The sequence below is a fragment of the Myotis lucifugus genome, unplaced genomic scaffold (genome assembly GCF_000147115.1).
Source record: "Myotis lucifugus unplaced genomic scaffold, Myoluc2.0 scaffold_167, whole genome shotgun sequence".
NCBI lineage: Eukaryota > Metazoa > Chordata > Mammalia > Chiroptera > Vespertilionidae > Myotis > Myotis lucifugus.
The window spans coordinates 1238073-1248805 of NW_005871215.1; the positions used below are offsets into that span (position 1 = coordinate 1238073).

Here is a 10733-nt window from a genome sequence, read left to right on the forward strand (position 1 = left end):
CAGCAGCCAGGGGAAGGAAGGCCTACTCTTCCACGAATTTCGTGCATCGGGCCTGTAGTAAGTAATAATGTATAAATAACCTTGCACATACATCATTGTGTGTGTATGACCATATCTATAGAATAGATTCCTACGGAGAAATTCCTGGATTAAAGGACACTTACATTTGTAATTAATGTAAGTGTCCTTTAATCCACTGTCCATTGAAGTTCTACCAGTTTCTATTCTCACTATAGGTAACTGTGGCTTTGCTATGGCAGTATGTGTATGACAGAGTCAGGCTGAGTACTAGGAAATTGGTATGGAAGAATATCCTAACCGGGACCATTCGGAAAATTTCAGTGTGCCCTCTTACTCATCTACCATCTTCCTCCATCTCTTTCGAAACTAGCAATGATGTGATCACTAACATTTTAATATTATTCTTAGTAGTGACTAAAACATGAAGATTGAGATCATGACAGGTGTGGGAGAAGGAGGATTCTAAGTATATTTGTGAGAGATAGCAAGTGTGCAGTAAATGACAGGAAGTTTTTAAACCACATACGCTTAAGGCAATGTGTGTACATCATGGTACTATTTTGTTTTTGTTCAAGCAACTATTTTGTGGTTTAAGTGAGTCAGTGAAACAAGTAGGTTTGTAAAAGACAACCTTCTTAAAGGGACTAGCATGTTGTTACAGAAGAGTTTTTTAAAAATACTTTCTCTGTCTTTTCCTTTTCTGTGCATGCCCACATATTTGTTCTACACATTTATATCCTGATACACAAGTACCTTTTTATCTAAGACATTTCATTGTTTACTGTGTTTATTATATTATCTTTATATTCCTACAAAAACAATGTTTTTTTTTACATATTTTATATACATTTTTAAAAAATAAAAAATAGTCATTTTCTTAGTAAACATGGAAAGGGAGCCCTGGCCGGTGTGGCTTAGTTGGTTGGAGCATTTACCTATATACCAAAAGGTCATGGCTCCAATTCCCGGTCAGGGCACATACCTAGGTTGCAAGTTCAGTCCCGATTGAGGCATGTACGAGAGGCAACCAGTGAATGTTTCTCACATCATATCTCTCTCTCTCTCTCTCCTTCTTTTAAAAAACAAATAAGCATGGAAAGGAAAATGGACTATGGACTGTTCTCTCTTGTTTACTGAATAGGAATTCTGTTTGTTCATACCTTACGTTAACAAAGTTAGAGTCCTTATTGTTTTTTTGTTTTCTGTGCTATAATCAGATATGTATTAAGAGCCTATCAATTACATGGCTCTGTATGAGAAACTGACTATTACATTAAATATGGATTCTGGCAATACAGAGCCTTCTCTTTGTGCCGCTCTCTCCCTCTGTCCATTCATAAAATATATGTATTTACAAGGTATGATGTTATAAATCAATTCATCAAAGTAGTCCCTAGGTAAAAATATTCAGTTATTTTTATTCAGAACTTTCTTGAAACCATGATATTCCCTTGGTATTTGCAGTTTACTCATTTAAAGTTCTGACTCTGAATTTTCAAGTGATTTTCTGATGCCAAAGGCCATTCCAAATAGTTTTGTATTTAATTGGAATCAATATACAGCTTTTTAAAAAAATATACAGCTTCTTAAAAAGAGCTACTTTGAATGCTAATATTTGTTCTGCATTTTCTTGATTTCTGATAGAGTTCTTATAAAATTCATATGTATCTTCTATTAAAAGTATGTGTATATGTAAAATAATTCATAATAATGTGTGTTCAATTGTGATGTATCTCATTTCACTAACATGTATCCTTCTAAGTAATATCATGCCTTCTACAAAGAATAGCTATTGACTACCTGAAAAAAATGCTCCATTTGAAAAAGGATCTTACATATCTGTTTGAAATAAATTATATATAATGTCAAATTATAAGTAACAAAGTGATTCCTGGTGCTAATAACCATTTGTTTATAATTCTGAACAAGTTATATAAAAAAAAGTGACTCAGATTCTAAAAATAAAGATGGCCACATGACAACTATCTAATGAAGTTATTTTATGTGTTGTTAACTTAGTACCTTGAACCTCTCAGGTGAAAAATAGGGTATTGGCAAATCTAATGTGGTTAAGATCAGAGGATTTGGAATCTGTATATGTAGGTTCAATACCTGGTTCCACCACTTACCCATGAATTCTTGGTTAAGTTAATTAACCTATGAAGCCTCTGTTTCCTCATATATAAATGAAGTACTAAAAGTACTTAACTCATAAGGTTTGGTTATAGGCATTTTATAAGAATTAAATGAGACCATCCATGTAAAGCAGGGGTGGGGAACCTTCTTTCTGCCAAGGGCCATTTGGATATTTATAACATCATTCACAGACCATACAAAATTATCAACTTAAAAATTAGCCTGCTATATTTGGTTAAACATTTAATTAACTCACTCCTAATGCCTTGGCAGGGCCAGACCAAATGATTTTGTGGGCCTTATGCGGCCTGTGGGCTGGACATTCCCCACTCCTGATGTAAAGCATGCTTCAGAATGCCAGGCACCTAGAGATGCCTAATAAATGTTTGCTGTCATGATTGCTTGAGGAATAGTAGTAGTAATGTGTTTTCATATGTTGTGATATTCTTACATGGTCCATTATCTTATTAATAGATTCTGGAAACCGAAATGGAGGAAGTGAAGATAAGTCTAAAAATGCTGATAGAAACTATTTAAATATTTTACCTGGTAAGTATTATTTCAAATTGCAATTTTCTTATAATCATATACATTGAAATCAGATTTGAAACATTAGTTCTTATGGCATACGTCATAAAAAGTTTGTCAGTGTATCACTTTAAAACAGCATCGTATCTATATAGTATACTGTACTGTCACAGATGTTCTACAATTTAAATCTTATACTAGTACTGAGTTTTCTAGATCCGTATAAGAAAACTTGCTCAAGCAGTTGCATAAGCCTTATTGTTATTTGCTATTTTAGATTTCTTCTTTCATACATTGATTTCTTAGTTTCTTTAATGAACCAAGAAATAATTTTACTCTGAAACCTAAACAATGGTACATAGAAATGTAAACAGTTGAACTTGTAGAGAGAACATGGGTCATCTAATTTAGAATCTTTCTACTTTTCCATCAACTTTCTTACTTTCCATTTCTTTAATTTCCTTATTATTCTTGAGTATATAGTATATAAACTGGAAATTCAGTCTCTTGGTTCTATCCCAGATTGAATTCACTCTGATGATCCTTAATAGTGTTTGTATGACAGGGCATAACAAGGAAGGCCTATCTGTTTACTTTATAAGTGTAAAGTCTTTTAAACTAAATGGTATATTTTGCAGTTTCATAAATAACCAAGGTTATTTCTTCACATTTCCTTCCCAGATTTTCTACATTCCATTTAATCTAGGAAAATAGCATGACCATTTCTGGTATTACCTTGTCAGTCCCAGTCAGTTAACTTGTGGTCATCAGCTTCTGAATTTCCTTCCACCTTCAGATATCCTACCTTAGTGGATAATGTTAGAGGCCGGATTGCATCACCACTTTGTGGAACAGGAAACTGTCCTCCTCTCTATCTAAAAATACCTTCATTGAGACAGGAATCATTATATTTCTCTTCATAGATCCATAATTTAAATTATCCATGTTTTGTGGTTTTCTTAAAATGTACCAATCTTAATATCTCCGGAAGTAACATTGTCTGTTTTTTGTTTTAACTTAACTTTTTTTTTCTTTTTGTTAATCCTCACCCGAGGATATTTTTTCCATTGATTTTTAGAGAAAGTTGGAGGGAAGAGGGAGAGAGGGAGGGAAAGAGACAGAGAGAGAGAGATAAACATCAATGTGAGTGAGACACACCGATTGGCTGCCTCCTGCACACGCCCCAACCGGAGCTGGGGATGAAACCCACAACTGAAGTATGTGCCCTTGACTGGGAATCAAACCTGCAACCCTTCTGTCTGTGAGCCAGTGCTCTAACCACTGAGAAAAACCAGCCAGGGCAAAACTTACCTCTTCATTGCTATATTTATTTCCTTTCTTGTTCCTTTTTGGAAAAAGCCTATAGGTTAGTATCTCGTTACACCACCAAATCAGGAAACTATGCCATTAAGTCTGCATTAAAAAAGGAGTATTAAGTTCTTCAACTAGATATACAGGTAGCATCTGAATTTCCATTTAGTTAAAGGATGCCTACACAGCTAGGAAGTAAACAGGAGTGAAAAAAGATCCAAATCACAAAAGCTTTAAATTTTTTAAGTTGCAAAGAAAAACAATTTTATTCATATAATTTTTAACTAGTAGTTTTGCTTTGTCATTATCTAAGTATTTACAGTCTATATCATCTAATTCTCACAAATACTTTGCAAGAAAAGCCATTCGGCATTATTTTTTCCATTTTATACATGAAGTACGATGGATCTATAAGTTGAATTGCTTTACCCAAGATCACTCAGCCAATAAGTGCTAGAGGCAGATCTTCTTTTAATGCCCAATCTTGTCCTTTTTCTACAATATTATTTTGCTGTGATTACTGCTGCCAGCTCCACAGCCCCCACTTTACTAATGGATAAAATGAGGCCCAGTGACAGGTCTTCTAAAGTCACCCAAAGCGATGTGGGGGTTAGGAGCGACTGCTCACTAAGTCATCTGCCTCACTGCTGGACCATGGCCATATTTCCTGCTACAACCTCCATCACCTAATGTTCAGAGGAGTTTAGGAGGCAGTGCATTTCATTGGACCCACAAGGATATTGTCTCCAGGTTTCTGATAAGCTACCTGTACCTTTTATTGCCTTCCAGGAAATTGTAACAAAACTATTTTTCATCAGATAATTTTTTAACTTTTTATTTGATTAGTTTATTTTCATGTTTATATCTCTGTTTTTTCTTTAATTCCTTTTTCTGCTTATCTAATTCGTTTATCTTAAGTTAAAAGGAAAAACACCGCCTGGGGCCTGTCAGTGGCGTTCATGGGTATAATTCGTGTACACTGGTAACTAGAAATGGTTAAACATTGTGCTAAAGTATATTAAGTACCTTTAACTATACTATTTGTTTATAAGTATGTATAAGTAAAATCCTGAGATAATGACTTTGAAGCCAAGGTGAGAAGAATGTGTGGGGGGAGGGGTTAGTGATACAAGAATACTTCTTAGAAGAGCACAGCTTTCCTAGAAGGACATATCAGAATTTCCAGGCAACAATGTGTATTTTTTCAAACATATTCTTTATGTTTTATATTTTATTTCTTTATATGACAGAAACTGCAGAATACAAAGGCTGATGAGATTTTATATTCTGTAATTAATGTGGCTACATAGAAAATGGAATGATTGTAGGAAGCATGGATTTTAAATTTCCATAGGTACTGCTCTAAAATTCAATCTAAAACATTTGTTCATCCATTCATTCAACAAATATTTATTAACTACCTTCTGTGTACCAGGTACTCTTCTGTGTGCTAGAGATAGAACATTAAACAAGGTAGACAAAATTCCTAGTTATTGAGTGTAAACAAATGGTCTCTTTAAAATACTCTCATAAACAATGAAGACTTTCACTGCCAGGAATAGAATAAAACATAACAGCCTGAAAGAGAAGTGAGGGGTGAGGAAGTCCTCCAGCCCCTGGAACAGACAAGGAAGGCCTCTCCAACGAGGTGGCCTTTGATATGAGACATGATTAATGAAAAGTCAGCCGTACAAAACCTTGGGGACACCTTTCACAAAGCAGCCTGAATTGGGAACAAGCTATGCATGTTTGCAGAGCTGAACAAAAGCCAGTGTGGCTGGGCTGGAAGAGTGAGGTTGAGACAAGAGGATGTCAGACAGATAGGCAGTGTCCAAATCATATAGGCCTTGCAGATCACAGTAAAGCATTTGGACTTTTTTTTGAATGTGGTGTGAGCCTGTTGGGTGATTTTACATAGGGGGGTTGATATAATATGATTTACATATAAATCATTTGCCTGCACTATGGGCAACAGTGGAAACAGAGAGATTCATTAAGAGGCTATTACAAAAACCTAGGTGAGAGGTGATGGTAGCATGAACTAGGGTGATAGCAGTAAAAATGGAGTGCTCATATTTGAGATATTTTTTGGAGATGTTACTGAAAATAGTTGGTGGTGAATTGGATTGGGGATTGGGCAGACACACTGAGAGAAAAAAAGTAATGAAAGGCAACTTCTGTGTTTCTATCCTGAGCAAATAACTGGATAGAAATTAGAGCCATAAATTGAGATGGAAAAGAGCAGGTTTAGGTTGTGGGGATGACAGGTAGGCAAGTAACCTGTTTTCACATGTTAAGTTTGAGTTAAGTGGGACACTTTGAGCATTGATATCAACATAGAGATGATGAATACTCATTTGATTTACTTCTTGGTGGTGACTTCATACCAATTTATGAACCTAATGCAAAATTGGCTATTGCTTCTTTTTTCGTCACTTTCTTTCCAAGAATTTAGAAGTGGTAATCATAATTGCTTCCTGAATCCAAAATAGGTTCCTGATTCACCTCTACTAGTTTGATACATTGATTGCCCATTCCAGCTCTTTATGCACTCCACTGGTGGCAGTGATTTAGCCATTTGAAAATCATGATTGCATTTGTTGTTCACAGGAGAATTTTACATTACACGGCATTCTAATCTCTCAGAAATCCATGTTGCTTTTCATCTTTGTGTGGATGACAATGTGAAATCTGGAAACATCACTGCTCGCGATCCTGCCATTATGGGACTCCGAAACATCCTCAAGGTTTGCTGCACCCACGACATCACAACAATAAGTATTCCTCTCTTGCTCGTGCATGATATGTCAGAGGTGAGCATATAGGAAAATGCTGTAATTGTATGAATATATAAATATATAACCTTCCATATAATAATCACTTTACATTTTAAAAGCACTTTTTTTTTTTTTTTACTAATGGACATTTTTATCTCCTATCTGGTTAATAGAATTGAGTAGCATAAAATACAAAATAGTGAATAATTCTTAACCATTTATGTTCAGAGAATTATAGCATTATTCTATAGAAGGTAAACTAGAAAATCAAAATTATCTTTAGCTTTGGATAAGGCATATGATCCTACTCCTCCTCTTTTCTCCATCCTCCTCCTTTTTCTCCTCCATTTTTGTCTTAAATTATTTAGCATTAGATTTGCCTCCACATTTATATTTGGCTTAGGCTAACATTAAACTTAGTTTGCATTCTCTGAGTCTGCACTAATAGGCAAGGGACAGAGATGCTAGATGACAGGAAGAAGCCAGCTTCATTTTAACATTTTGTCAAGGATGATCTTTGGATAATACAAGTATTGACTTCTATAACTAAAACATGGTATAATCATGCACTTGTTTTATTAAATACTGTACTTTATATTTTACATTTTAAAAAAATCTCTTTCCATGACTGTTTGCTTTCTCTCCTGCTCTCTTCCCTCACCCACATAAAAACTGGCTAGAGGGGCTAAGTTGTGGAAATAATACCAGGACTAAAAATTAAATTTCAAATAGTCTGGAGGAACAAAGCAGCCTCAAAAGAAATGGATGCAGGCATGTCTTTCTGGGAGAGCCAGGGGTCAACCTGGTGATAAAGGGCCCATGTCAGCAACTTGCTGCTGCCTGTCTTGAGGTGGCTTTTTTTTTTTTTTAAAGTAAAATGGCTGATTGGTAAGTGCAGATTGTGAATGTCAGGAAGGAAGTTTGATCATTGATTATTAGAAGTTATTTACCAAAATAAAAGATGTGTGTTAATGCTATATGGTAAAGTGTGTAAAAGGTTTTATGTTTTGCTTTTTAGAATGGCTAAGCCTCCACTTAGACTGATTATAAGAGGCCTCATTTTTAAATGCAATACCCTATGTAAACACACACACAAATCATTGCCATATAAGGCAATATGATTTCAGTGCTTTTCCACTTATAGTCCATTTGTATTTTCACCAGACACATTATTATTTTGATTAAGAGAATTCTGGTTCCATCCTGAAAGTTGCCTCATATTTCCTAACCTCTCATTCCATTCACTTCTGTAGCCTGTCATACCTAATACGGTATCAGGGGAGATTGACATCAACATGTTTTTCCCCCACTGTAGCTTTATAAAGTCTCAGTTCCATCAGGAATTTTTAGCCATTGTTAGGTTATCATCACTAATTAGTCCATATATAAAAGAACTTTTGGGGAATAACAAAGAAAGTTCGTAATGAATTCCAGCCACAAGAAAACATTCAAACATTCCTGCAGCTGCGCTCCTGGTTAACCAGTTTATAAAAATGGTCATATGTAGGTGGGAAATAACCTCAAAGCAGTGTTTCCAAAAGTCACTAAGTTCGGATTTACTTCAGACATCGGATACTACCAGCATTCCCTCTCCCACAAAGTTACAAAAGTTACATGTTTTAAATCGGGACAGCCAGCTGCAGAACATTAAGTTTGTTTCCAAAGTGTCCATTTTAATTCACAAAAGTATATTGGGCCATGATCTTACCATTTGTTGCATTTAAACATCCATTCAGGTCAAGAAGTTTATTCTATAAATTCAGACAACACTACACAGGATATAGCGGTAATATTTGTCTTAGGTTTCCTGCATTTTCAGGTGTTGTTTTCTTCCTCTAACAGAATTTGCTAGACACTCAGTTACCACATTTTAGTGTGTGCGTGATGATACTGTCTAGAACAGACTATAGACTACGGTAAATAAAAAGAGCTGTAGAAATTAATTGTAGTTTGTTTTTTTTAACAAAGGAAACAATAGTCTATCAGTAAGAAGAAAAATATACTGATATTACTAATTTTATCTGTGTAGGTCTTTGTGATCTGAAGATACTCTCTTACTGGAGTTAGTCTAACCTGATACATGTGTTATGAACCTGCAAGTCAAGAATCCTATATTCCTGACTTTCTTTTTTTCTTTTTTTTAAAATTGATTTCAGAAGGGACAGATAGAAACATCAATAATGAGAGAAAATCAATTATCAGCCTCCTCCTGCACTCCCCCTACTGGGGATTGAGCCCACAACCCGGGCATGTGCCCTTGACCAGAATCAAACCTGGGACCCTTCAGTCCGCAGGCCGATGCTCTATCCACTGATCAAACAGGCTAGGGCCCTGACTTTCTTTTATTTTTACTATTAATTTGTTGAATAATCTGGGACTTAGGGATTTTAGTTGTAATTATTGTGGTTGGTGAAGAGGTTGTTTTTAACTTTTTGTTACAGTATAATGCACATATAGAAAATACATATATCATAAATACATAGCTCAAATTTTCACAAACTGAACAGCAATGTAACAAATACCCAGATCATTGAACAGAACATTACCAGCACCCAGAAGCCACCCTCATGCTCTCTTCCAATCATGTAAACCACAATCCCCCCCAAAAGGGTAACCACAATTTTCACTTTGAAAAGCAGAAATTAGTTAGGTGTGTTTTTGTAGTTCATATAAGCAGAATGAATCATATAGTTACACACTCCTGTATCTGGCTTCTTTCTTTCACCCAATCTTATGTTCATGGAATTTATTTATATTACCGCTTGTGGTTGTGGACTTCATTCTCATTGTTATATGTCATTCCATTGTGTGAATTGTAAGCACAGAGCTTACAGTTTTACTATTACTGTTTTACTATTTTGGGACATTGGGTAGTTTCCAGGTTTTGATTATTGTGACAAATGTTTCTATGAACATTCTATACATACATGTTGGCATTTCTGTTGGGCATATACTTAGGGATGGAATTGTTAGGTTTCAGGGTGTGCATATGTTCCACTTTGGCAGAAACAGTCAAATACACCCTCAGAGTGGTTGTAACCCACCATGGCTTTTGAATATGAAAAATGAGAAAGCCAGAGTAGTTCTCACCTTCTGATAATGACTGTGAAACAGATTAATACAAGTATTTTAGGTACCTCAGTGGCACATACTTGGGAGTAAAGAATAATTTTGTAATTTCCTTCCTGTTCAAAAACTCATAAAATAATTCTGATATCTAACTTCCAAGACCTACAGTGAAGACCTGTATACCATCTAAATCGTAGTCACCTCTACAGTTAGCCTTACCCTAATCAGAAGATTCAAGTTGAGTCGTCAAGGTATGGCCATTAACTTTAGTCAGTACTGTCTGCAGTTTAATCAGAATTGACATTTTAATTTCACAAGTTTAGGATTTATTCTGGGTGTTCAGTGCCCACTTATCATCTAAAGTATAGCCATAGATAGCCAAAGGGCCCAATTTTCTGCCTCAGTTCCAAAGTCTGAAGTGTTTCACATGATCCATTCAGCTTTTTCAATGACTTTCTTTCTTTCTTTCTTTCTTTCTTTCTTTCTTTCTTTCTTTCTTTCTTTCTTTCTTTCTTTCTTTCTTCTTTCTTTCCTTTCTTTCTTTCTTTCTTTCTTTCTTTCTTTCTTTCTTTCTTTCTTTCTTTCTTTCTTTCTTTCTTTCTTTCTTTCTTTCTTCCTTTCTTTCCTTTCTTTCCTTTCTTTCTTTTCTTTCCTTTCTTTCCTTTCTTTCTTCCTTTCTTTCTTTCTTTCTTCCTTTCTTTCTTTCTTTCTTTTATTTCAGAGAGGAAGGGAGAGGGAGAGAAACATCAATGATGAGAGAGAATCATTGATCAGCTGCCTCCTGCACACTCCCTACTGGGGATCGAGCCCACAACCCCAGCATGTGCCAAACAGTAGCTCTGGAATCGAACCTGGGACCCTTCAGTCCGCAGCCGATGCTCTATCACTGAG

The 10733-nt window shown here is 35.5% G+C and overlaps 1 protein-coding gene across 1 annotated transcript in view; it reads left to right on the forward strand.

Moving 5' to 3' along the window:
* The window catches only part of CUNH12orf4 (chromosome unknown C12orf4 homolog), a 50501-nt gene that overhangs the window by 30656 nt on the left and 9112 nt on the right, over positions 1-10733 (forward strand). The window contains 2 exon segments of the mRNA XM_023759941.1: positions 2632-2706; positions 6607-6809. Of these exon segments, the coding sequence (XP_023615709.1) occupies positions 2632-2706; positions 6607-6809 (278 nt within the window).